The sequence below is a fragment of the Indicator indicator genome, chromosome 2 (assembly GCF_027791375.1).
Source record: "Indicator indicator isolate 239-I01 chromosome 2, UM_Iind_1.1, whole genome shotgun sequence".
In the NCBI taxonomy this organism is placed as follows: Eukaryota; Metazoa; Chordata; class Aves; order Piciformes; family Indicatoridae; genus Indicator; species Indicator indicator.
In genome coordinates this window covers 58,835,520-58,861,959 of record NC_072011.1, presented here as the reverse complement: position 1 = coordinate 58,861,959, position 26,440 = coordinate 58,835,520, and the positions used below count along the sequence as shown (strand labels likewise).

General features: G+C 47.4%; 1 protein-coding gene across 2 annotated transcripts; it reads left to right on the top strand.

Annotated features, from left to right (window-relative positions):
• SLC22A7 (solute carrier family 22 member 7) lies at positions 1 to 22,832 on the top strand. 2 transcript variants are annotated; one of them, XM_054397596.1, is made up of 10 exons: positions 1 to 378; positions 3,041 to 3,144; positions 7,103 to 7,257; positions 12,232 to 12,400; positions 16,259 to 16,376; positions 18,366 to 18,475; positions 19,125 to 19,339; positions 20,624 to 20,732; positions 22,364 to 22,565; positions 22,731 to 22,832. In XM_054397596.1, exons 1-10 carry the CDS (start codon positions 1 to 3, stop codon positions 22,830 to 22,832), a joined length of 1,662 nt encoding a protein of 553 aa, XP_054253571.1. The 2 variants fall into 2 exon arrangements, with proteins under 2 accessions (XP_054253571.1, XP_054253575.1); XM_054397600.1 differs by having other exon boundaries at positions 22,364 to 22,570; positions 22,769 to 22,832.
• The last annotated feature ends 3,608 nt before the right edge of the window (positions 22,833 to 26,440 follow it).

Sequence of the window (26,440 nt, the reverse complement as noted above, 5' to 3'; positions counted from 1 at the left end):
ATGAAATTTGAGGATCTCTTGCTGGAAATTGGTGGCTTTGGCAGATTCCAGGTTTTGATTCTGTTTAGCCTCTGCCTCCTGAGAATCAACCTCCCCATGCATTTCCTGCTGCACAACTTTCTGGCTGCTACCCCTTCCCATCACTGTGCAATTCCACACCAGGAGGCCTTTGTGAACCTCACCACAGAGGAAGTTCTGCTCATCAGCATCCCTCGAGAGCCTGATGGCACTTTCAAGTCCTGTGAGATGTTCTCGCAGCCTCAGTTCCACCTGCTGCTCAACTCTTCTCTGCAGCCAGAAAACGACTCCAGCACCCAGCACTGCCAGCACGGATGGGTCTACGACCACTCGCAGTTCACCTCCACCATCTCCACCCAGGTAACACCTGGCCTGTGATCTAGCCAAGAATGAAACTAACTCACTGCTTTGAGGAGCAGGCAGGAAGAGGTTTGCTTGGGTGCACAGAATCAGAAGGGAAGGGGAGCCTTTACCTTTTAACCAGTGGAAATTACTTGTTCAGAGAAGGTTTCCTGGGATGGGGAAGCTCTCTGAAGCTCAGAGTTAGAAGCCAACAATTATTAACATTATTATGAGCATCTTCCTTAGCTTGATGGTTAGAAGCCAGCATCCTTATTTCTCCAGGTGACTAAGAGATGAGGAAGGGTTAGGAGAAGACACTTATGTAAGATTTTCTCTGCCTGGGGCTCGTGGCATCCACACAGGATTACACCCTAGCAGAAATTCACAGGAGCCCATGGCTTGCTTCTTGATCTTCCAAACTTTGTAACTTCTGTTCCCTTAACCACCCCTTCTCACTGGTCTTCAGCTTCCTTATCATCACAGAATGTTAGGGGTTGGAGAGATCATCCAGTCCTACTCCCCTGCCAGAGCAGGATCACCTGGAGCAGATCACACAGGAACACTTCCAAGCAGGTTTTGAATGCCTCCAGAGAGGGAGACTCCTCAGCCCTCTTGGGCAACCTGTTCCAGTGTTCTGTCACCCTCACAGGGAAAAATTTTTTTCCTCCTGTTTCCATGGAACTTCCTATGCCTCAGCTTCCACCCATTGCTTCTTGTCCTGCCATTGGGCATCACCAAGCAAAGCCTGGCTCCATCCTCTTGGCACCCACCCTTTACATATTTATAAACATGAATGAGGTCACCTCTCAGTCTCCTCCTCTCCAAGCTAAAGAGCCCCAGCTCCCTCAGTGTCTCCTCATAAGGAAGATGTTCCACTCCCTTAAGTATTTGTTGTGGCTCTACACTGGACTCTTTCAAGCAGTTCCCTGAGGTCCTTCCCGAACTGAGGGCCTCGTCTCCCCAAGATCATGCTGCCTCTCTTCTCTGGTAACATCTTGCTGCCAAGGCAGATGTGCTCTCCTGCTGCAATGCAGTGTGCTGGCCAGTCATAACCTTCAGCCTGCCTGAGGTCCCTGCCCATCAAATATTAACCACCCCCCTCCTGAAACACTTTGCTAGGGCTAAAAGTGATGCCTCTGGTGTTAATGCTTTACCTTCCTTGAAAAGCAAGCCAAGTCACAGGAGGTCCTAGGGCAGGAGACAATTTGGTCAGATGAAAGGGACACAGTTGGGTTGAAAATAAAATCAGAGGCACAGAATTGTTTCAGTTGGAAAAGACCTCTAAGGTCAGAGTCCAACCATCAACCTAACACCATCATGGCCATTAAACCATGTCCCCAGGGTGCCATGTCCTCATTTCTTGAACACCTCCAGGGATGGTGACTCCACCTCCTCCCTGGGCAGCCTGTTCCAATGCCTGACCACTCTTGCAGGAAAGAAATTTTTCCTCATAGCCAACCTAAACCTCCCCTGGCACAATTTCAGGCCATTTCCTCTTGTTCTGTCACCTGACACTAGGGAGAAGAGACCAACCCCCACCCCACTCCAACCTCCTTTCAGGTAGCTGTAGAGAGCAATGAGGTCTCCTTTCAGCCTCTTCTTCTCCAGGCTAAACAACCCCAGTTCCCTCAGCTGCTCCTTAGAAGACTGGACAGTGCTGGCTGCCTCAGTGAGAGCAGGGCCAAGACTCCATCTAGAGCTGATGCCTCCTCCCCACCACCCAAGCAGCCCTGTTTTGGGCAGGCATAAATGTGAGCCTCAGAGGTGCACTGGGGTTGTATTCAATTTCTGCAGTGTTTCAGGGAGAAATGCACCTTTAAGGCAAAAGGCAGGGGAGGTGCTCTCCACTGCAGATGCCAAGCATGGAGCCTCCTGACGCTTCACTCATGCTGCAGTGGACTTCAGGACATGTCCAAGGGGCCAGGGCTCACTCAGGAGTTTTTTGCTACTGCAGCAAGAAAGGTTGTTCAAGGTCTGGTTGGCCTTGTCATAGAAGCTGTGAGGCTGGGTTGATGATTGAATCATAGAATTGTTTTGGTTGGAAGAGACCTTAAAGATCATTGAGTCCAGCCTGCAGCCTAAGACCACCATGGCCATTAAACCATGTCCCACAGTGCCATGGCCACACGTTTCTTGAACACCTCCAGGGATGGGGACTCTGTCACCTCCCTGGGCAGCCTGTTCCAATGCCTGACCACTCTTGCAGCAAAGAAATTTTTCCTGATCTCCAACCTAAGCTTCCCTTGGCACGATTTCAGACCATCTCTTCTCTTTCTATCACCTGGTACTAAAGAGAAAAGACCAAACTCACTCCAACCTCCTTTCAGGTGCACCCAAGCATGTTGAGAGCAGCTATCACAGAGGTCAGGGAAGGATACAAGGGGAATTCTCTGTGATGAATCACACCCAGTAAAGCTTTCTGGTGCCAAACAAGGGTCCAAAAAGAGGCTGTCACAGCTAGGGATAGATAACTGGGAGGTCTGTGAGGTTTGTAAGGTGCAGCTTTGTATTTTTCAGGACTGTCCTGTGTGCAGTTCAGTGCTGGATTCCACCCCCGCACTCAGATTTGGCCAGTATCGAGTGCAAGGCATGATGGCTGACCAGCAGAGGGAGGGGGTGTAAAAAGGCAACAGAGACTGAAAGGAGCACTGGGGGTCACTGTTTTGGCCTTGTTTTTCAGTGGGACCTCGTGTGTGAACGGCGTGGATTGAACCAGGCAACCGCAACCTTCTTCTTCGTTGGCGTTACGCTGGGGGCTGTGATCTTCGGATACCTCTCAGACAGGTTTGACTCCTTTCAGGCTCTTCCTCCAGGGCTTTGGTTTCACGCTGAGAACTTCACAAACCTGTGACCTGCAAAAGGCAGTCAGAAAGGGAAGAAACAGATTTGTAAAGGGAGAGGCCAGCCTCTCACACAGAGGCTGGATTGAAGTCATACTAGGAAGCAATGCAGGGGCTGAATGCCTCATGGATCAGACACTCAGCAACCCACCAAAGCAGCAGCTCTGGCCTTGGTTAGGAGTAAGATGCACTGAAATACTGCACTAAGTTTTACTGCACTAATGCAGTGAAAACTGAAAAACAAATCCACTGCCTATGAGATTGAGTTCAGAAAAGACAAATGTCCAAAAAGGAAAAAAAAAAAAAAAAAGGTGATGGGGGGAGCAAGCTGGCAAAAGCAGAACCAAAACAAGAGGGTAAAAGAGTTAACTCCTTGTAAGTTGTATGGAAACTGGTTAAGGATACCCAAGTGAGGGGTTCAGAGTAAATGCATGCACTAGATGGGGGGGGGGGGAAAAAACATCTTCAGAAAGGAAAAAAAAAAAAAAAAACCTGACTGACATTACTAGAGAAGGAGGTTATGAGAAGCAGGGAGCCATTCCTCTAGGAACAGCTGAGGCAGTGAGGAAAACAGGAAGAAATCTTTTCTCTCTGGTTAAATGTTAGAATATGAATCTGTATACCTGAAAGAAAAAATAAATTAAGTCTGAGTGATCACCTAGGGAAAGCATCAATTAAGCAATGCACTATTTTTGCAAACAGCAGAGCCAGGAACCCTACCAGAGGATATCCATCATGCAGGCATGCAATCAGGAGGGGCTTTTCACTCTATGCTGTTCTTTATTTAATGGCTAAGTCTCCTGCTCAGGAAACTGCTGCCTGATCTTCTACCTCAGGCAGCAAAGTGTTAGTGTATGGTAGGCTACAAAAGGAGAGCTGCTCGGGGAAGAAAAACCCTGAGGTGTTGATTGATGGCAGCTGAAAATGAGCCAGCAGTGTGCTCAGGTTGCCAAGAAGGCCAGCAGCAGCCTGGCTTGCATCAGAAACAGCATGACCAGAAGGACTAGGGATGTGATTGTGTCCCCCTACTCAGCACTGGTCAGGCCACACCTTGAATAATGTGCTCAGTTTTGGGCTCCTCACTGCAAGAAGGACAGTGAGGTGCTGGAGCATGTCCAGAGAAGAGCAACTAAGCTGGTGAAGGGCTTTGAGCACAAGTCATATGAGGAACAGCTGAGGAACTGGGGTTGCTCAGTCTGGAGAAGAGGAAGCTGAGGAGAGACCTCATCACACCCTACAACTCCCTGAAGGGAGGTTGGAGCCAGGTGGGGATTAGTCTCACATGCAACAAGTGACAGGACAAGAGGAAATCAGCCTTGAGTTGTGCCAAGGGAGGTTCAGGATGGATGTTGGGAAGAATTTATTCCCAGAAAGGGTTCTCATGTACTGAAACAGGCTGCTCAGGGAGGTGGTGGAGTCACCATCCCTGGAGGTATTTAGAAGACTGTGGGTGTGATGCTTCAGGATGTTTTCTGCAGACTAAAATGGCTTTTAAAATTATTTTTCAGGCTTGTTCAGTTTGCTCCTCTTATTGTAATCTCTCCATTTAATCTTTCAGGGGTGGTGGTTTCCTACCCCTCCCTTTGAAGACAATTTTAACAGCATTCTTTCTGCCTGTAGTTCAATCCTGCCAGCTTGCTTCTGCTTTCCTCATCAGGTGGCATGCATTTACTGAAAGATTCTAGTAATGGCTCCATAAATAGCTGACTTGCACCCTGCAGGGAATCTTATGGGTTTATAGCCTTCTTACTGTATTTTCAAGAAAAATTCCTGTAAAAAGAAAAAAAAAAAGTCTTATTTGTTAGGCAGTTACCCTGAATAAGAGCCATTAGTGTGCCCAGGAGGGCAAGAAGGCAAACAGCATCCTGGCCTGGTTCAGAAATACTGTGTGACACCAGCAGGACCAGAAAAGGGATAGTCCCCCTGGAATCAGCACTGGTGAGGTCACATTTTGAGGACTGGGTTCTGTTTTGGGACCTTCAGTTCAAGAAAGACATTGAGGTGCTGGAGAGAGTCCAGAGATGGGCAAAGAAGGTGGTGAAGGGTCTGGGGAACAGGTCTGGTGAGGAGCAGCTAAGAGAACTGGGGTTTGGTCTGAAAAGAGCAGCCTAGGGGGAGACCTCATTGCTCTCCACAACTCCCTGAGAGGAGGTTGCAGCCAGGAGGGTGTTGGTCTCTGCTCCCTAGTAATGAGCCATAGAATGAGAGAATCAAGCTGCACCAGGGGAAGTTTAGGCTCGAGGTGAGGAGAAAGTTCTTCATGGAGAGAGTTGTTAGCTGTTGGAACGTGCTGCCCAAGGAGGTGGTGGAGTCACCATCCCTGCAGGTGTTCAAGAGGGGATTGGATGTGGCACTTGGTGACATGGTTTAGTAGTCATGAGTTTTTGGGTGACAGGTTGGACTTTGATGATCCTTGAGGTCTTTTCCAACCTTATTGATTCTGTGTGATGAGAGAAAATAGCCTCAAGTTGTACCAGGGGAGTCTGAGGTTGGATATCAGAAGAAACTACTTAACTGAAAGAGTTCTCAAACACTGAACTTGGCTGCCCAGGGAGGTGGCTGAGTCCGTGTCCTGGGAGGTGTTGAAAAGATGAAGAGATGTGATTAGGCCACAGGAGGAGGAGTTGCTGAGCCAGGCCCACAGGGACAAGCATGGGAGGGAGTGGGGTGTGCCAGCAGCATGGGATTTCAGGCTGGCACCTCTGCTTTTGGTGATGATGGTGAATACATTGTTCTGTCTGGTGATGCTCTTTCCATTTGAGAGCCTTGTGCCCAATGCTGATGGAGCAGGCTGGCCCTCTGCACCACTATGGCACCAGCTATATCGTGGAATCATAGAATGGCTTGGATTGGACCCTAAAGATCGTCTAGTTCCTACCCCTCTCCCATGGGCAGCCACACCTTCCACTAGCCCTGGTTGCTCAAGGCCTCCAGAGCTGTCTCCTCCACCAGGGACTGCACTGGTTAGACCACACCTTGAGTACTGTGTCCAGTTCTGGGCCCCTCAATTCAAGAAAGATGTTGAGTTGCTCAAACGTGTCCAACATGTGAGTTGCTCAAACCTGGACTGTCTCAATCAGTTTTGTTTTGGTTTTTTGTGTTGTGTTTTGGGGTTTTTTTTTTGGTGGAAGGGATGGTTCTTTTATGGATCTCCCAAATGAAACCAAGAAGGAACCCAGTAGTTGATTTGGGAAAACACTTGACTTTATTTTTGCTTATATATGCAGGAGAAAAAGAAATAGAGAAAAGGAGGAAGAAATAAGCAAGGGGTGGCAAAGCCAAAAGATTATTAACACTGTAGATCTAGATGATGTTTCACTGAAGAAAGATGTTGAGATGCCTGAACGTGTCCAGAGAAGGACAGCAAAGCTGGTGAGGGGTCTGGAGCACAGCCCTGTGAGGAGAGGCTGAGGGAGCTGGGGGTGTTTAGCCTGGAGAAGAGAAAGGTCAGGGGAGACCTTATTGCTCTCTACAACTACCTGAAGGGAGGTTGTAGCCAGGTGGGGGTTGGTCTCTTCTCCCAGGCAACCAGCAACAGAAGAGGACACAGTCTCAAATTGTGCAGGGGGAGGTTTAGGCTGGATGTTAGAAATTCTTCACAGAGAGAGTGGTTGGCCATTGGAATGTGCTGCCCAGGGAGGTGGTGGGGTCACCATCCCTGAGGGTGTTTAAGAAGAGACTGGATGAGGCACTCAGTGCCATGGGCTAGTTGATTAGGTAGGGTTGGGTGATCGGTTGGACGATCTTGGAGGTCTCTTCCAACCTGACTGGTTGTGTCTTGCCCTCTTTGCAGAGCAGGCAGTCTCTCCATTTTCCTTCTGGAGCCTCTGATTCTCCCCCTTTCAAGCCCTCCTCCTGGGCCAGGTTTCCAGCCACCATAACCCAGTCTGTGCTCGTGGCAGGTTCGGGCGCAAGGCCATGCTCCTGCTGTCCCTCCTGTGCTCCGTCGTGTTCGGGATGCTGAGCGCTGCCTCCATCTCCTACAGCATGCTGGCCATCACACGGACCCTCACTGGGGTGGCCTTGAGTGGGGTCTCCATCATTGTCCTGCCTCTGGGTAAGTACATGGGTGTGATGGTTTAAAACTGTCTTTTTAATTTTTCTTTGCAAAGTTCAAGCAGAGGAAGCTAAAGGATGTAAATAAGTCACTACTGGGTGTAAGAAAGCAAAATACTGATTGTTCTAAACACTTCCGTTGGACAGAGAGAAATGTTTAAGAACTACTACTCAAAACAAAGTGGGGGCAGGCAGAGTCTGAGTTCTCAGCTTGCTGGGCTGTCTGTCTGCTGCTTCTTTTCTGGCTGAAGATAACACACTGACCTTGGCAGGCTAAGTTAACAGCCTCTCTGCTTCTTAACTCTCTGCCTTCTGCCAGGGGGGTCTGGGGGACACTTTCTGGTTTGAGGGGGGAGGTCCTCTTTTGGGGGAAGCAAAGGGGGCTTGGTTGTGCATTTCTGTTGATTGTACATATTTGTGAATGCTGTGAATAGTGTATACTTGTACATATTCATTGCATTTCATCATAGATTGTAGATCTGCTTGTAAATACAGCTTCCATTTGCTTCCAGACTGAGCTAGCCTGGTCATTGTCAGTGTTGGGGGGGGGGGGATTTCAGCTCACACTGTTACAATGGGGACTTGTGGGAGCCCAGTTGTACTCCTGGGCTGGTGTGGTGGGTTGAAAATTCCACACACACACACCCCCAACATTAAATTTGCCAGACCAGCTCAGTTGGAAGCAAATGAAGGCTATATTTACAAGCAGAACTACAATCTACAATGGAATACAAGGATTATGTACAAATAGAGGTTGTTCACAATATTTACAAGTATTTACAATTAATAAAGAGCACAAGGACCTCCCCCCTGACCAAGGACCAGGGGAAGCTAATAGCTTCTACCTCCCTGCTTCCCCCTTACCCCTCCTGTACAAAAGGGACAAGAGAAAGAGCGGAGAAGTTAGAACTTAGCCAAAACGATGCAGCCACAGTCAAGCAGAAGCAAGTTAGTATCTCCCAGAGCAAAGAGGTGAGAAGAGAGAGACATTGTTTACACTACTAGCTCAAGTCCCTTATCTTTCCAATGGGATTGCTTAGAATTATCATTATTTTCCTTTTTACACCCAATAGTGATTTATTTACATTTTTACCACTTTCTGTTCAATTTTTCTGTGTGAAAAATTTTAAAGGCATAGCCTAAAACTACCACAGGTGGGTTGAAATTACCCCCCCAACCCCAAAATAAAATTGCCAGACCAGCTGAGTTGGAAAGCAAATGAAGGTATATTTACAAGCAAAACTACAATCTGGATACGTGGCATGCAATGAATATGTACAAAATACACAATACTGACAGGCATTTACAATTTATAAACAACACAAGAACCCCCCTGGACAGAACCAGGGGGCTGCCAATAGCTTCCCCCTCTCCCCTCCCAACCCCAGACAAGGGAAAAAGAAAGAGGAGAGAGGAAAAAAAAGAGCAGAGAGTAGTTTGTCAATACTTAGCCACAAGAAGAACACAGCCAAGGTCAGCAACAGCCAAGCAGAAGCAATCAGCTAGTATCTGGTAGAGCACAGAAGGCAAAAAGAGCAAAAGTTAGTTTACACAACTAACTTCATGTTAGTTATCAGAGCAATGGGATTATTTAGACCTTAGCATTATTTTTCTTTTGCATCCAATGGTAATTTATTTACATTCTACTGTGTTCTGTTCAAGATCTGTGGGAAATTTTGTAGGCATCAGCCTAAAACTGCCACACCTGGGGTACTTCTGACAGGCAGCAGGACTTGTCTAGCAGACAGGGCAGAGCTAGTAGAAACAGGAGTCTGGAAATTGATGTGCAAGCAGCTTCACTCCAGGCAGCCAGAAGAGCATCCCTCTTGGGAAGCAGATCCAAGAACTACAATTTTCTGATAGCTTAATTAATGCTTTAACAGTATGAAATGGAATCAAATTAAAACAGCCACTTATTAGTAGTGCTGTTGTGACCTTAATGCTTGCAATTCGTGCCACCTGATTCTTGTTAAGTGTGAGATACCAGGCTGGTCAAACCCCAGAGATTTCTTGCTAAATCTCACTTTTGTTCGATAGTTTGTGTGCTGCCTCACATCACAAGATCCAAGGTTCTCCATTTGCTGTAGATAAGGGTGGAAAGGTGTCCCACAAATTCTCTCTATGTGGCACTTCTGATGGTAAGGGGAGACCTTATAGCAGCCTTCCAGGAACTGAAGGGAGCCTACAAGAAAGCTGAGGAGGGACTCTTGACAAGGACTTGTAGTGATAGGATGGGGGTGGGTGGGGATGGTGGAGAGTGGATTGAAGCTGGAAGAGGGAAGATTTATACTGGAGATGAAGAAATTCTTTCCATTGGAGGTGGTGAGACACTGGAACAGGTTACCCAGGGAGGTTATGGATGCCCCCTCCCTGGAGGTGTTCAATGCCAGGCTGGACAAGCAACCTAATCTAGTGGAAAGTGTCCCTGTTCACGGCAGTGGGGTTGCAACTAGATGATCTTTTAGGTCCTTTCCAACTCAAACCATTCTATGACTACCAGTAGCACAACAAAAGCCACAGACCAAAGCCTCTGCCCCTTTCCCCTGATGCTGAGTTCTCACCTTTCAAACAGACTGCTAAGACAATTCATCAGTGTTGCCATGTCCTCAGCATGACGGATGGTGTGGCATTTTTGGGGTAGTTGTACCTCCTCAGCCTTTGAATTTGCTCACAGTTTTAACAGGTTTCCAACCTATATTTTTAGAAAGAGACGAGGAAAAGAATCACACAAAATAAATAAATAGAGAAAGAAAGAAATCAATCATACAGAGCTAAAAGCTGAAGAATTTAGGTAATTTAGATAATAAAAATCCAACTCCAGACTTCAAGGTACCCAACAGAGTACTGGATGATTTTGTAGCTCCTTTTGGGATATACTAGGCAAGAGTTGTTGTATCCAAGAGCATGTTGCAGGTGCAGCAAAAATTTCCCAGCCTAGACCAAGGTAAAAGGGCTTCAATATTGGGGAAAAAAAATATCCACACAAGATCTAACAAATCCCAAGACCTGCTATGGGGGGTTTATTGTTATAAAGATTGATGCCTCCAAGGCAATTGGGATAAGCCACTTCTGATTGTTAAGGGCTGTAGCAAGCACTACAGGCTGGGGTTGGAGTGGCTGGAGAGCAGCCAGGCAGGAAGGGACCTGGGGGTACTGGTTGACAGGAGGCTGAACAGGAGCCAGCAGTGTGCCCAGGTGGCCAAGAAGGCCAATGGCATCCTGGCCTGGATCAGAAATAGTGTGACCAGCAGGAGCAGGGAGGTCATTCTGCCCTGTGCTCAGCACTGGTTAGGCCACACCTTGAGTACTGTGTCCAGTTCTGGGCTCCTCAGTTTAAGAAGGACATCTTGGTACTTGAATGTGTCTAGAGAAGGGCAATGAGGCTGGGGAGGGGTCTGGAGCACAGCCCTGTGAGGAGAGGCTGAGGGAGCTGGGGGTGTTTAGCCTGGAGAAGAGGAGGCTCAGGGGAGACCTTATTGCTCTCTACAACTACCTGAAGGGAGGTTGTAGCCAGGAGGGGGTTGGTCTCTTCTCCCAGGCAACCAGCACCAGAACAAGAGGACACAGTCTCAAGCTGTGCAGGGGGAAGGTTAGGCTCAAGGTGAGGAGAAAGTTCTTCACAGAAAGAATGATCTGCCATTGGAATGTGCTGCCCAGGGAGGTGGTGGAGTCTCATCATCCCTGGAGGTGTTCAAAAAAGGATTGGACGTGGCACTTGGGGCCATGGTTTAGTTAGGCATGAGGTGCTGGGTGATAGGTTGGACTCGATGATCTCTGAGGTCTTTTCCAACCTTGTTGATTCTATGTTCTTTGGAGGAAAACTGGCTTTTAGCTGACACACATACAAACAAGGAAAGCACCATCTGTTCTGGCTTTACATGTGCATTAGTACCCACTCCTGACAGAGTCCACGTGAATGACAATTCAGCCTGACATTTATTTCTTCAATCTGCAATAATGAGTGGACAGAGAAATGGGAAACTGTACAGGCAAGATGCTTAGGGGTGGGAAAAAAGATCTGGTTGATAAAGACCATTTGGATGCTGCTGACTCAGAGAACCATAGAATGGTTTGGCTTGGATGGGATCTTAAAGATCATCTAGTTCCAACCCCCTGTATGGGATTGGAAAGGACCTAAAAGATCATCTATTTCCAACCTCCCCACCATGGGCAGGGACACCTTCCACTAGATCAGGTTGCTCAAGGCTCTATCCAGCCTGGTCTTGAACACCTCCAGGGAAGGGGCATCCAAAACCTCCCTGGGCAACCTGTTCCAGTGTCTCACTTCCATCACTGCAAAGAATTTCTTCCTAATCTTCAGTCTAAATCTGCCTTTTTCCATTTCTGATCCATTCCCCTTCATCCTCTCACTACAAGCCCTTGGCAAAAGTCTCTCTTGTAAGTTCCCTTCAGTTACTGGAAGGCTGCTATAAGGTCTCCCCAGAACCTCCTCTTCTCCAGGCTAAACAACCCCAACTCCTTCGTCCCATGCCCATAGGGAAGGTGCTCCAGCCCCTCTGATCATCTTCAACAGCTCAATGTCCTCCTCACCCAGCCAATATTTGTGCTTGGGATTGCCCTGACCCAGGTGCAGGACCTTGCTCTTGGGCTTGTACTTCATGAGGTTGGCTTGGGCTCACCTCTCAAGCCTGCCCAGGTCCCTCTGGATGGTATCCCTTCCCTGCAGAGTGTCAACACAGCTTGGTGCCCTCAATCCCACTGTCCACATCTCTAGGATGGGAATGGGGTCCAAACCAGAAAGCTTCACCTGAGATGTGTCACTCTATGTCCACTCTTTCTTCTTTTAAGCCTTTAATTTAGTTGCTTACAGCCAAATATTGGCCAAAGAGTAGAACTTTCCTGGAGGAGGTGACCCAGGGGCTTTACCTCACTTTTGCCCTTGTTAAAACTCCCTGCAGACCCCTTGGTGTAGAAGTCCTCTGTGTCCCAGCTGAATGATGCCTGCCTCTTGCAGGGATGGAGTGGGTGGATGTAGAGCACCGCACCTTCATTGGGATCCTCATCAGCGTCTTCTGGAGCGTCGGGAACGTGCTGCTGGCCATGGTAGCCTTCTTGGTGAGGCAATGGCACTGGCTGTTAGTAGCTGTCACAGGACCTTGTCTTCTGAGCATTGTCTGCCTGTGGTGAGTGCAGCACCCTGCAGCCAGACACCTGGTGGGGATGGGGATGGGAGCAGGCTGCGATTCGTCTCTCCAGCTCTGTAAGCGTGGCAAAAGTCCCAGTGCTGATCCTAGGATAGCCTCCAGCAACTCAGAGAGGAATCAGGACTCATCTGTGTCCTGCACTCAGACTGCCCAAGCATGCCAGGTCTTGGAGACTGGAATTGCCTGGGTTCTCTTTCTCCCCACTTCCAAGGAGGCCAAGAGCTAGGATCACACAAGGAAGCAGCAGCAGTGGGGCTGAGGTCAGGTATTTCGAGGGCAGAAAGAAAGGAGCAGGATTTGGTGCTGCAAGCACTGTCAGGTATGGCTCAGAGCAAGAAAAGAGAGCCCAATAAAGGGAGGCAAGACCAGGCCATGGGCCATGTCCCCAGCTTTAATCCCTTGTAGACTCAAGATAACTTCCCCATCCTCTATTCTTACCTCATTGGGAAGACACCTTTGCCATCCTTTTTTTCCCACATCAGCCAATGACATCTGCAGGCTAGGTCAGGTGCATGTCTCCCTGCCCTTCCCATGGCCTTTTTCAGCTGTGTCACCATCCTGAGGGGTCAAACAAATCCACTTTCTGGGGGCTATTTCCCTCCTGTAGCCTTATTGAAGAAATAACTGACTTGTTTTAAGCCTTAAAATGGGAGCTCATAGAATCATCAAAGATGGAAAAAAACCTCTAAGATCATCAAGACCTTCTATCCAACACCTCCATGACCACTAGAAGGTTCATTTAATCAAAGAAACTAATTTTCCTCCATCTTTTCTTTTTCTTTCATGTAGTAACAAACTACCATGCAGGGTGGAGTCAGTGATACTGTGTCTGTAATGTGAAGTGTATTGGATCAACTTCTTTGATGATCCAAAACAGTCCTTTGACTTAACTCCATTTTTTGGCTGAGCACAAGTCCTGTGCTGAAATAAGCAAGCAAATATTCCCCCACAGCTGCCCCACTGAAAACAAGTTTGCTGATAACACAAATCTGAGTGGAGTGGCTGACACCCCCTCAGGCTGTGCTGCCATTCAGGGAGACTTAGGCTGGAGAGTTGGGCAGGGAGAAACTGAATGAAATTCAACAAGGGCAAGTGTAGAGACTTGCACCTGGGAAGGAACAACCCCATGGACCAGTACAGGCTGGGGACTGAGCTGCTGGAGAGCAGTGAAGGGGAAAAGGACCTGGGGGGGTCCTAGTGGATGGGAGGTTGACCATGAGCCAGCAATGTGCTCTGGTGGCCAAGAAGGCCAATGGCATCCTGGGGTGGATTAGAAGGGCTGTGGTCAGTAGGTGAGAGAAGTTCTCCTGCCCCTGTACTCTGCCCTGGTGATGCTACATCTGGAATACTGTGCACATTTCTCAGTTCAGGAAGGACCTCAGGGAACTGCTTTAGAGAGTCCAGCACAGAGCCACAAAAATGATTAAGGGAGTGGAACATCTTCCTTACGAGGGCAGACTGAGGGAGCTGAGGCTTCTTAGCTTGGAGAGGAGGAGACTGAGAGGTGACCTCATTCATGTTTATAAATGTGTGAAGGGTGAGTGCCAAGAGGATGGAGCCAGGCTTTGCTTGGTGATGCCCAATGACAGGACAAGAAGCAATGGGTGGAAGCTGAGGCATAGGAAGTTCCATGGAAACAGGAGGAAAAATATTTTCCCTGTGAGGGTGACAGAGCACTGGAACAGGCTGCCCAGGGGGGTTGTGGAGTCTCCTCTGGAGATACTCAAGACCTGCCTGGATGTGTTCCTGTGTGATCTGCTCCAGGTGATCCTGCTCTGGCAGGGGGCTTGGACTGGATCATCTCTCGAGGTCCTTTCCAGCCCCTAAACATTCTGTGATTCAGAACTGGCAGTCTGGGTTTCCTCCCCCTTAAGGGTGGTTGTTTAGTTCCCCTTGAACATCTCAAATGAGTTCTGACATCCTGTCAACAGTATCTCCAGAATGTGCTAAATTAGATTCTGTTCTTCAAGGACTTTTAATTATCCAACAATCTCTGACCTCTTGGGTGCTTTGAGTATAATTTGTTGGAGAACTAATCTCTATAAAAGTCATTAAGACAAGAGATAAAAAAAATCAGCTGCCATGGAAAGATTTTATTGTGGCCTTCTAGTATCTGAAGGGGGCGTTCAAGAAAGCTGGTGAGAGACTTTTTAGGATGTCAGGTAGTGATAGGACTAGGGGAAATGGAGCAAAACTAGAAGTGGGTAGATTCAGATTGGATGTTGGGAAGAAATTCTTCCCCATGAGGGTGGTGAGACACTGGAACAGGTTGCCAAGGGAGGTGGTAGAAGCCTCATCCCTGGAAGTTTTTGAAGGTGGGCTGGATGTGGCTGTGAGCAACCTGATCTAGTGTGAGGTGTCCCTGCCCATGGCAGGGGGGTTGGAACTGGATGATATTTGAGGTTCCTTCCAACCCTGATAATTAGGAAAATAATTTTCACAGAAAGAGTGGTCAGACATTGGAAAAGGCAGCCCAGGGAGATCATTGATTGGATGTGTTTAAAGCTCACTCAGGTGTGGTGCTTGGGGATTGGTTTGGGGGTGAACTTGGCAGAGTAGGGTCAATGGCTGCACTTGATGATCCCAGGGGTCTTTTCCAACCTGCATGATTCTGTGATTCTATGATAAGCTTGTGTGGAGTTGAAAACTTTCTAGAAGAGCAGCTCTGCAAATATTTTTTGCTCTACACTTTTTACCTACTGCTCAAACAGTGACAGCAGTTGTTCATTAGGTCTTTTTGTAACCTGATTCAGGGCATATTAATCATCAACAGCTTGCAGGGAACTGGTCTTGAACTGCTCCAGTGACCTCAGTAGACCTCATACTCACATACTAAGTCTTCCCACTGACTTGCACAGGATGCTCAGCAGAAAGCCTCTGTGAGAAAGGCAGATTCTGCTCTCCACTTCTGCCAGGGGACAGGTTTGAGTAGCAGAAGGTAGGTGTTAGCTGCTCCAGTAGGATGCAGCCACTGTGGTGTGTTTCAGATATCTTCTGGACCCTGACTGCTATCCTAACCCACAAAATACCATGTACCCTCCAGGCCTGATGGGCTGCACTGCCACCTGCCAAGTAAGGCCATGTAGGGATGAATTGCAACCAGAGACAAGGTCAGAGAGAAGTCCAAGGAGAGGCAGTTGCAGATGCTCGTTTATGACAAGTGTTGGATCTTTTGCTAGAACAGACAGGAAAATAAGAGTCACAGGACCCCCTACCCCACTCAGGTCTGCTAAGAAGACCTCTCAAATTGTTAATTTGCTTCTACAGCAGTACAGCATCACCTGTCACTCAGTGACTAGCATAGATATCAAACAGGGGGCTGCAGCCACGATGACCTACACCCCTGATAATGGTCTCGTGGAGAAGGCTTGAATTGTTGTAAAAACCTAATAATATTGGCAAAAAAACAAACTAAGTACAGAGCTTACTAAATTCTTTCTGCACAGTAATTTTTTACATCCTATGATTTCAAAGTTCAGAGTCGTGCGTGTCCCCCCTCCAAATAAAAACATGAATCTGTAGACATAAACTCTTTGGAAGTAATTTTAATTGATGCAAGTTTGCAACTTTAACCAGCTCAGAAAATCCAGGCTCTGATGAAATATCACACAATAAAATTTTTGGCTAGCCAGACTTCAAACAGCAGCTTGTGCTCCTTCAAGGGTAGAACAGCTTGTACCTGTAACAAGGGTGTCCCATTACTCCTCTTCTCATGAGCCACAGTTGCTATTCTTAGCTGAAGTTGAAGTTTCCTAAAGAGACTGTGGCCAGAGCCAAGTATGTGGGGTGGGAAACATGGAATGCCAACAGGAACATTGTCTTCTTTCCTCACTCCAGGTGGGTCCCAGAGTCTGCCCGCTGGCTCATAGCCAATGGCAAAGTGAAACAAGCCCACAGGCACCTGCTTAGATGTGCAAGAATCAATGGAAGGAAAGACTTCACTGTCTCACCGGAGGTGAGAAGCTAAAGATTCAGACCCATGTTCATCCTCTCCTATTTTCTCTTTATTTTACTTCTATTTGATAGCTGAAGTGATGCTCAGCCTGCAGTGTGATCTGCAGTGTGATCTGAGAGGTCCACAGGGTGCCATGCTCTACTTTACTCTAGAAAGCAGCTACATTCACTCCTAAAGGTAAAGCAGCAGCTCAGCTTCCATAGGACAAGAGACCCTCTTGATTTGGTAGAGTCTTTCCACCAACTACTGCCATGACAAGAAGCCTCAATGCACTGGACTGAAGATGCAGCACAGCCTAATAAAAATAAGGCAGAGGCACCACCCCCATAACTGAGAAGAGAGTGTAGAAGGGAGAAATCTAATGAAATTCAACAAGAGCAAGTGTAAAGTCTTGCATCTGGGGAAGAACAACCCCATGAATAGAATCATAGAATCACAGAATCATTTTGCTGTTCTCTACATCTGCCAAGTCTGGTGCTACACCATGTCCCTCAGCACCACATCTCTGCCTCTTTTTAACACCTTCAGGAATGGGGATTCTAGCACCTCCCTGGGGAGCCTGTTCCAGTCTTTGAGAATACCTCCAGCCAAGAAGCCTCCTCTAATACCCAACCCAGACCTGAGGCCACCTCCTCTCCTCCTGTCACTTTGCCACTGAGGAGAACACCCACTTCACTACAACCTCCTCTTTTGGGCAATTTAGAGAGTAATGAGGTCTCCCCTCTGCCTCCTTCTCTCCAGATTAAACAACCCCAGTTCCCTCAGCTGCTCCTCCCAAGACCTGTCCTCTAGACCCTTCAACAGCTTTGTTGCCCTTCTCTGGACCTGCTCCAGCATGTATGTGTGCAGCAGGTCACTAACCATCTCTTCTTGGTCTGTGGGGGTTTCATTCAGCTCTCCATCCCCATTCTCCAGCTCATGGGGCTGGGTGCCCAGCAACCAACTGGTCTTACTGCTAAAGACTGAGGCAAAGAAGGTATTGAGTCTTTCAGCTTTTTCCTCATCCTTGACCACAATGTTCTCCTCTGCATCCCACAAAGGTCAGAGATTCTCCTCAGTCCTCCTTTTGTTGCTGATGTATTCGTAGAAGCATTTGCTGTTCCCAAGTTAATTTCCAGTTGGGCTTTGGCCCTTCTAATTGTCTCCCTGCACAGCCTCAAAACCTTGTAGCCCTCCCAAGTGGCTTTCCCTTTCTTCCAACGACCACAGACTCTCCTTTTCTCCCTCAGCAGCAACCAATGTGGATGTAAAGAACATTTGGCATAATCAATGTTTTTCTCCTGGCTGAAGCTCTGCCCTCCAGTCAGTCAATGATCTGCCAGCAATTCCTTTAAAGGAATGCAGCAAGGGTGAGGCATTAAGCAAAGCAGGCATGAAACTATTGAGCCATTGGTTTGAATTCAATTTTGCTTGACCCTAGAGGTATAAAGGATGGAATGAACGTGCTCAGCTGGATGATTTAACAAGTCAAGGGAAGGACAACTCCAAAAGGTAGCCACTTGTCCTCGGCTCCAAAGCTCAAAGTATGAGGCTGATCTGAAGGTTTTTCATCTTCTGCTGGGTTCTGTTTTTAAAAAATGTGTTTAGAATCACAGAACCATTTTGGTTAGAAAAGACCTTTAAGATCGAGTCCAACCATTCTCTAACTCTGCCAAGGCTGATACTAAACCAAGTCCCTCAGCAACACAACTCTGGACCTTGGAAACACCTGCAGGGATGGGGATTCAACCAACTGCTTGGGGAGCCTGTTCCAGTTAATTTTCTTCTGATATCCAACCTAAGCCTCCCCTGGTACAAGACATGTCCCAAGGCATGCCTCTGGTAACATATGCCCAGAAAATCATTCTGCAATGGAAGTGTACAGGGAAAAAAAAGCAAGGTGGAGCTGAAGCTGGGAAGGGCACGGGCCCCATCCTGTGTAGGTTTTCATGTCTGGATCCTAAATGTAGGCAGCAGCTGAGCAATTTCCCTTCTTTCCACCTTTCTCAGGCCCTCAGACAGATGGCAACAGACAAAAGTCCAGGGAAGAGTTACTCCTACATCAGTTTGTTCAGGACACCAGTCCTGCGGAAGATCTCCCTGTGTTCTGGGGCCGTGTGGTAAGCAGTGTCACTGTGGTAGTGCTAGGCTGTGCCTAGGAAAATTTTCCACAGATCTTGAACAGAAAGTAGTAGAATGTAAATAAATTACCATTGGATATAAAAAAAAAAAAAAAAGGGGAAACTAATGATAAGGTCTAAATAATCCCATTGGTCTGAAAACCAACATAAAGTTAGTTTGCAAACTAACTCTTTTTTTTTTTTTTTTTTTTTTTTGGCTTCCTTCGCTCTGGCTGCTGTTTCTGCTGGCTTTGTTGACCTGGGCTGTGTTCTTCTTGTGGCTAAGCACTAACAAGCCACTCTCTGCTCTTTTTTTCCCCCTCCTCTTTCTTTTTCCCTTGTCCAGGGAAGAGAAGGGGAAGCTGTTGGTAACACCTCCTGGTTTTATCCAGAGTGGGGGGTTCTTGTGCTGTTTATAAATTGTAAATACCTGTCAATATTGTGTATTTTGTACATATTCATTACATTTCATATTTCCAGATTGTAGTTTTGCTTGCAAATACAGCTTCATTTGCTTTCCATCTCAGCTGGTCTGGCAATTTTATGTTGGGGGGAGGGGGGATTTTCAACCCATCACAACAGGGGATTTGGCCTGCAGTTCCCCAGGTGGATTTCCCTGATGCTATCTCCACCTCCACACTCCTCACAGGTTTGGTGTTGCCTTCTCTTACTACGGCATGAGCTTGAAACTAACTGGCTTTGGGCTCAACATGTATCTCTCCCAGTTTGTCTTTGGCATCATTGAGATCCCAGCCAAGATGATCATGTACGTGCTGGTGAACCGAGTGGGACGAAGACAGAGTCAGGCCTGGACCCTCATCCTGACTGGAGTGTGCATAGGAGCCAACATCATCATTCCCAAGCGTGAGAGGCTCTCCACAGAATCATATCATAGAATGGCTTAGGTTGGAAGGGACCTTAGAGATCCTGGGGGAGCAGGTCCAGAGAAGGGCCATGAAAATGATCAGGGGGTTGCAGCACCTCTGCTATGATGACACAGTAAGGGAGCTGGGGGTGTTCAGCCTGGAGAAGAGGAGGCTCTGGGGAGACCTAATAGCAACCTTCCAGTACCTGAAGTGAGCCTACAGGAAGGATGGAGAGAGACTGTGTACAAAGACCTGTAGGGATAGAACAAAGGGTAGTGGCTTCAAACTAGAGAAGGGCAGATTTAGATTGGATGTTAGGAACAAGTTCTTTACTATGGGGGTAGTGGAACACTGGAACAGGTTGCCCAGGGAGGTGGTTGAAGCCCCATCCCTGGAGGTATTCAAGGGGAGGCTCAACAGGGCTCTGGGCAACCTGATGTGGTTGGGGATGTCCCCGACTGCGGGGAGGTCAGACTGGATGACCTTTAGAGATCCCTTCTGGCCCAGACCATTCTGTGATCATCTACTCTATCCTCCCTGCCAAGGGCAGGAATGCCTCTCAACTAGACGTGGTTGCTCAATCCTCTTACATTTTGTGTAGTTTTGCTAATCACCCACAGGCAGTTTTTTTATGGAGAAGTCCTCCTCCTAGAAGAGCAACTGTGGGACAAGGTTGCTAATGTGGGCTACCCCTACTATCCAGCAGTAACAGATGGTGTCCAGCCACTGTGAAACAGCTAGTAAGAGCCCAGTAAAGGCAACGAGTAGTGACCATCTGTATTATAGACACTGTCCCATCAGAAATGTTGTGACCTATTCTCTCAGCAGTTCAGCTCTCACTTGGGCTAACAGTTACCAAACTTACTGATCCAGACTTTGGAGGTAGCAGCTCCAGTGCTTCAAAGCTCCCTCTTTTCTCTGTTGAAGCACTGAACCTTCTTGATACTTGTTACCTGAAGCCTCTAGAAGCTTCTTCCTAGAAGCTGCTCTTTGATGTCATAAATGGAGCAAAACCTGAAGTGGGTAGATTCAGATTGGATGTCAGGAAGAAATTCTTCCCCATGAGGGTGGTGAGACACTGGAACAGGTTGCCCAGGGAGGTGGTAGAAGCCTCATCCCAGGAGGTTTTTAAGGCCAGGCTGGATGTGGCTGTAAGCAACCTGATCTAGTGTGAGGTGTCTCTGCCCATGGCAGGGGGGGTTGGACCTAAATGATCGTTGATGTCCCTTCCAGCCCTGAGAACTCCGTGATTCTATGATAAATGCCTTTTCTTTCCTCCTAGCCTTCAGCTCCCTGCGCTCTGTAGTAGCCATTTTGGGCAAAGGTTTCTCAGAAGCTGCATTCACTACTGTCTACTTGTACACCTCTGAGCTCTACCCCACCGTGCTGAGGTAAGAGATGCCACTCACCTGAGTGCACAACCAGAGCCTCAGTGGGATGTCACCTTTGGGTCTTGCACATCAGCACAGCAGGTGCTGTTGGCTAGACTGCAGGACTGATGCCTTGCCTCTAGAAGTAGCAGGTTGTAGGAATTATACAAGGAAGGGGCAGAAAGTTACCCTAATTTTATCTGGGGTCTGTGTGGTTAGGTTATGTTGGTAGGGAGATGTATCAAAAGATGAGCATTGTTCTGTGTGGGAAGACTTCTGAACTCCATAAGGCATGTGTGCTTAGAAAAGGCTTAGTCTCCTGTGATAATCTGCCAATAATACACACACACAAATCATTTGAAATGACAAGTTATATAAGAGATACACACTACCACATCTGACAATCCTCTGGACATGAGATGATATTAAAGCAGAGATTAGGTAGCCTCTCAGGAGGGAAAAAGAGAGCTCATTTGAAACAACTGGGTGACGGTGACATAAATCCCAATTCAGCATCAGCATTGTTTGGGATATAGGTGGAACTGGTGGAAGGAATGGTTTCACTGGTTTCCTTGTGCAAGTCTGAAAAATCCCTCACAATATCATTTGGGTTGGGAAAAACCTTTAAGACCATCAAGTCCAACCATTCTCTAACTCTGCCAATTCTGTGCTAAACCATGTCCCTCAGCACCACATCTCTGCCTCTTTGAAACACCTCCCTGGATGGGGATTCAACCACCTCCCTGGGGAGCCTGTTCTGGTCTTTGAGAACCCTTCCAGGGAAGAAGTTTCTTCTGATATCCAACCCAAAATTCAACCTGCCCTGGTGTCCTGTCTCATTCTGTGAGTTCTTACCAGGGAGAAGAGACCAACACCCACCTCACTCCAACCTCCTTTCAGGGAACTGTAGAGAGCAAGAAGGTCTCTGCTCAGCCCTGTCCCCTCTGGACTAAACAATCTTAGTTCCTTCAGCCCTTCCTCACCAGACCTGTTCTTGAGACCCTTCAGCAGCTTCTTTGCCCTCCTCTGGACCCACTCCAGCACATCAATGTCTTTCCTGTAGTGAGGGTCCTCAAAATGTGACCTCACCAGTGCTGATTCCAGGGGGACTATCCCTTTTCTGGTCCTACTGGTGTCACACTATTCCTGAACCAGGCCAGGATGCTGTTGGCCTTCCTGGCCACTTTTGAACACCCTGGCTGATGTTCAGCCAGCTGTGGATCAATGCCCCCAGGTCTTTCTATGCTGGGCAGCTTTCCAGCCACTCTTAGGTTTGCCCTCAGCAGATAAGAGGGCATAGGGGATGGGTAGAAAATGCACTCAGGGTTTTAGGCATTTACAGATGAACCAGCTTTAGAGCAGATATTTTTACTGTGGAACTGCAGCTTCTTTCTCATAATGACATCAATCTGTTTCTCACAGCAGCTACGTTTGCTCTCTGGGAAATATCATTGTAGGATGATAAGAAGAACAGAAAAACAACTTCTAGAAAAAAAACCTCAATCTGGCAGTGGAAAAATTGGGGGGGGGAGGGAGGGGGTAAAAGGTCAGAACTTTTTCCCCAAGGTCTGATATGATGAAGTATCCATCTCTTTCTCGTGGTGGTCTGCTCCCCCCCCCCCCCCCCCCCCCCCGGTGCCCTACCTTTTCAGGCAGAATGGGATGGGGTACACCTCCTTCATGGCACGCCTTGGAGGGTCTTTGGCCCCACTTGTGTTCCTGATGGATGAGGTGTGGAGGTCTCTGCCTGAGGTGACCTACTGTGGCGTAGCAGTGTGCTGCGGCTCCGTGGCTTTCCTGCTGCCCGAGACGCTCAACGCACGCCTGCCCGAGGGCATCGAGGACGTGGAGAAGGCACCGTGAGTCAGCTCTAGCCAGCCCTGCGCCGGCGGTCCGCCGAGAGAGGCGGGGGACGTCCCTCTCCGCTGCCTGTAATTCCCCATCTGTGGGTGGCAGCAGGGGAAGGCACAGCCTAGCGGGGGTCGGGGCTGTCAGGCTTCCTGCTCTTCTAGACAGCAGCCCCAACATGTCTTGTTTGTTTGTTTGTTTGTTTCCAGAATGAAAGGGTCATCACAAGTCAGTGCTGCCAAAGGCATGCCCCTACAGTCCCTGCTGAAGTGAGGGACGCCGCAGGACAGCCACCCAGCAGGACTGCAAAACGGCTGTGCTCCCTCCTGTCAATAAAAGAGTCTTTACTATCCACCTAGTCTCTCTCTACAGGGAACCGGGGCTGAGGACACTGGAGGAAGGAGGAGGATCGTGAAACCAGCTGGAGGGAGCTAACGCACTCTGCAGTGGGGCCAAGAGCAAGGATGCAGAGGTCTAACAGGGTGTGGAAATAAAGGCACCCCAGGCTTTGGTTTTGTTGGACTAGCAGCTCCCTTCAGATCACAGAACCACGGAATCACAGAATGGTGGGGGTTGCAAGGGACCTCCAGAGCTCAAGTCCAACCCTGCTGCATGTTCATCTAGAGCAGATTGCCCAAGAATGCATCCAGGAGGGTTTGGAATCCCTCCAGAGAAGGAGACTCCACAATCTCTCTAGGCAGCCTGTTCCAGTGCTCTGGCACCCCCAAAGTAAAGAAGTTTTTCTTTGTAGGCAGAGCCTTCCAGAAACTACAATCCTTTACACATCACAAGAAACACCATCCAGCAATTAAAAAAAAAAAAAAAAACACCTGTGTGAATCATGAAAATCCAAATGATCTCAACTAAATCAAACTGGCTGGTGGATAAAGCATAAACTGTAGCTACAATTATTTATTGTCATAAACTGTAGCTACAAATACTTATTGACTTTGAAGATGGTCTGGATATTTCTCACACTGTGGCTCAAAGCCAGAAACAAACAAACACAAAAGCACATAGAGGAGCCTCACTGAGAATGGGGCAACTGCATACACCAAGAAGAACACGGATTTTTGCAGGTTGTTTAAACCTAGCGTGTAGAGGCTGAGTGTCCTTTAGGCTAAAAATCAACAAAACAAAGAAGTCTAAAAAAAAAGCAGCCTGACAAAACCAAACAAAGGTAACAAAACAAATAACAAAGACCCCATCTTGCTGTGGGAACCCTTCCACGCAAGATGAAAACAATTATGATTAGACTTCATTCTGCTTTACTGGTCTAACACATTGAGTTTAAATTTCCAAATGCCCTTTCAGCAAACCACAGAGAGAAGCCACCAAATTATCTGTGAATTTGGGACCTGGACTCTGCTTTTTTGCCTTTTTTTTTTTTTTTTTTTTTTTTTTTTTTTTTTTTTTTTTTTTTTTTTTGGTGGAAGGGATGGTTCTTTTATGGGTCCCCCAAATGAAACCAAGAAGGAACCCAGTAGCTGATTTGGGGAAACACTTGACTTTATTTTTGCTTATATATGCAGGAGAAAAAGAAATAGAGAAAAGGAGGAAGAAATAAGCAAGTGGTGGTAAAGCCAAAAGATTATTACTACTGTGGATCTAGCTGATGTTTTGCTGAAGAAAGATGTTGAGATGCTTGAACATGTCCAGAGAAGGACAGCAAAGCTGGTGAGGGGTCTGGGGCACAAGCCCTGTGAGGAGAGGCTGAGGGAGCTGGGGGTGTTTAGCCTGGAGAAGAGGAGGCTCAGGGGAGGCCTTATTGCTATCTACAACTACCTGAAGGGAGGTTGTAGCCAGGTGGGGGTTGGTCTCTTCTCCCAGGCAACCAGTGACAGAACAAGAGGACACAGTCTCAAGCTGTGCAGGGGGAAGTTTAGGCTTGATCTTAGAAAGAAGTTCTTCACAGAAAGAGAGATTGGCCATTGGAATGGGCTGCCCAGGGAGGTGGTGGAGTCAGCATCCCTGGTGGTGTTTAAGAAAAGACTGGATGAGGCACGTAGTGCCATGCGCTAGTTGGAGTTGGGTGATAGGTTGGACTTGATGACCTTGGAGGTCTCTTCCAACATGGTTGATTCTGTGATTCTGTGATCCTTGAAGATCTTGATCCAAGGTGGGGAAGCTTACAGCAGCAAAGGCTGAGATGTTGGAGCAGATGAGGCCTCGCTGCTTGGTTGGTATGGAAGCTTCAAAGTCTCCCTGTTGGCTCCTGGCTTTTCAGTCCCACAGGTAGTCATTCAACTGAACACTTCCTACTGGTGTCAGCACCAGCCCCACAGGTGGTTTACCTGTGCCAGTCCTGGTCTCACAGTAACATTCCTGAGAGCAGAACTTGTGGTTTTGTCTGGTCACCAGCTGCTGTTGTCTTGTGGTAATGGTAATGGTGTGAAAACACCTTGGGAAACTGGCGTGTCAGTCACTTTTTTGAGAGTCCTGTCCATGAGAAGGTCCACAAAGACTTGTCCCAGCAGCTGCTGGCTATCACGAGTTTGTGGTCTTGTAGATAAGAAAAAAAATATTCCTCTTGAGACAATAGTGTGAAGGCAAACTGTGAGGAGGCGAGTCCTGTTTACACTGGGATCCAGTGTTAGCACAGGGCTTGTGGTCTTCTGGGACAATGGTGTGAAACATTTTGGGAAGGTAAACAACACTGAGGCAATTAAAGGGAGACAAAACTTATCTCCTTACATGGACAAACAGCACTTTTCTCAGTTGGGAAGAGGGAATGGCCTCAATACCTGAGTCCCAGGTGCTCTGTGATTCCCTGGGCTGTGAAGCATTTTAAACTAAGCCATGCAGAGCGCTGGTGAGGTGAGCACAAGCTTAAGATGCATATAAAGGGGGTGGGGAGGTGTGGAGAGGCTCATCCAATCCCAGGTCTCATAGCGCCTCCTAGCAGAAATAAGTTGCCTGGCAAAATCCCAACCACCAGTTCTTTGCTTTAAGGAAACAAAAGGAAAGCAAATTCACAGAATTAACCAGGCTGGAAAAGACCTTCAAGATCATCAAGCCCAACCTCAGAAGCACCCTCAGGTTTAGACGCTGTTGTGTATTATTGTTGGGGGGGATTTTCAACCCACCACAATCGCCCACAAGTCCTTTGTTTGCAAACAGCAGGCTCAGCAGGGTGCCTTAACCCCGACATGGTAGGGTTGAGAAAATATTGGGGGATTTTCCATTTTCCCTTCCCTTCCCATTTTTCCTTTCCTATCCTTTTTTCCTTTCTTTTCCCTTTCCCTTTTCCTTTCCCCTTCCTTTCCCTTTTCTTTTACCTTCCCTTCCCCTTCCTTTTTTTTTCTCTTTTGCTTTCTTTTTCCTTCCTTTTCGTTTTCCCTTCCCCTTCCTTTTCTTTTTTTTTCTCTTTTGCTTTTTTTTTTACTTCCTTTTCTTTTTCCCTTCCCCTTCCTTTTATTTTTTTTCTCTTTTGCTTTTTTCTTTTTCCCTTCCCCTTCCTTTTCTTTTTTTTTCTCTTTTGCTTTTTTCTTTTTCCTTCTCCCTTCCCCTTCTCCCTTTCCTTTCCATTTTAAGTTACCTTGTTCCTGGTTTATATTCAGGAAAACACCTTTTGCTTCAAAAAGATTAAATCCAATATCCCAAGTTTCATCCCAGGAAGAAATAAAATTTCACACAGTATTTTAACAGCCTCCACTTTGGCATTCTGTCAAAGCTGGTAAGAGATAATCCAACAGCTCTTTTTCGCTTGAATGTTGGTATCACCCATGTGGCCTATAGTGAAGTGTCCTTTATTTTCCTTAGACTATTAATGAAAGTGTTGGGAAATGTTTACAAATTTTAATTAGCTCAGGCAGCTTGTGCCATCTTGGCAGTTTTTAGACACATCTTTACTGCCTGTAAATAGCAAAGATTCTTTGCAT

Bases quoted from the DNA above. Each gene is read 5' to 3' on its own strand.
- SLC22A7 (XM_054397596.1), top strand. From the start codon at position 1: ATGAAATTTGAGGATCTCTTGCTGGAAATTGGTGGCTTTGGCAGATTC. The intron at 18,476-19,124 runs GTAAGCAGTGTC...CACTCCTCACAG, and splicing joins CTGTGTTCTGGGGCCGTGTG to GTTTGGTGTTGCCTTCTCTT. The intron at 20,733-22,363 runs GTAAGAGATGCC...CTACCTTTTCAG, and splicing joins CTCTACCCCACCGTGCTGAG to GCAGAATGGGATGGGGTACA.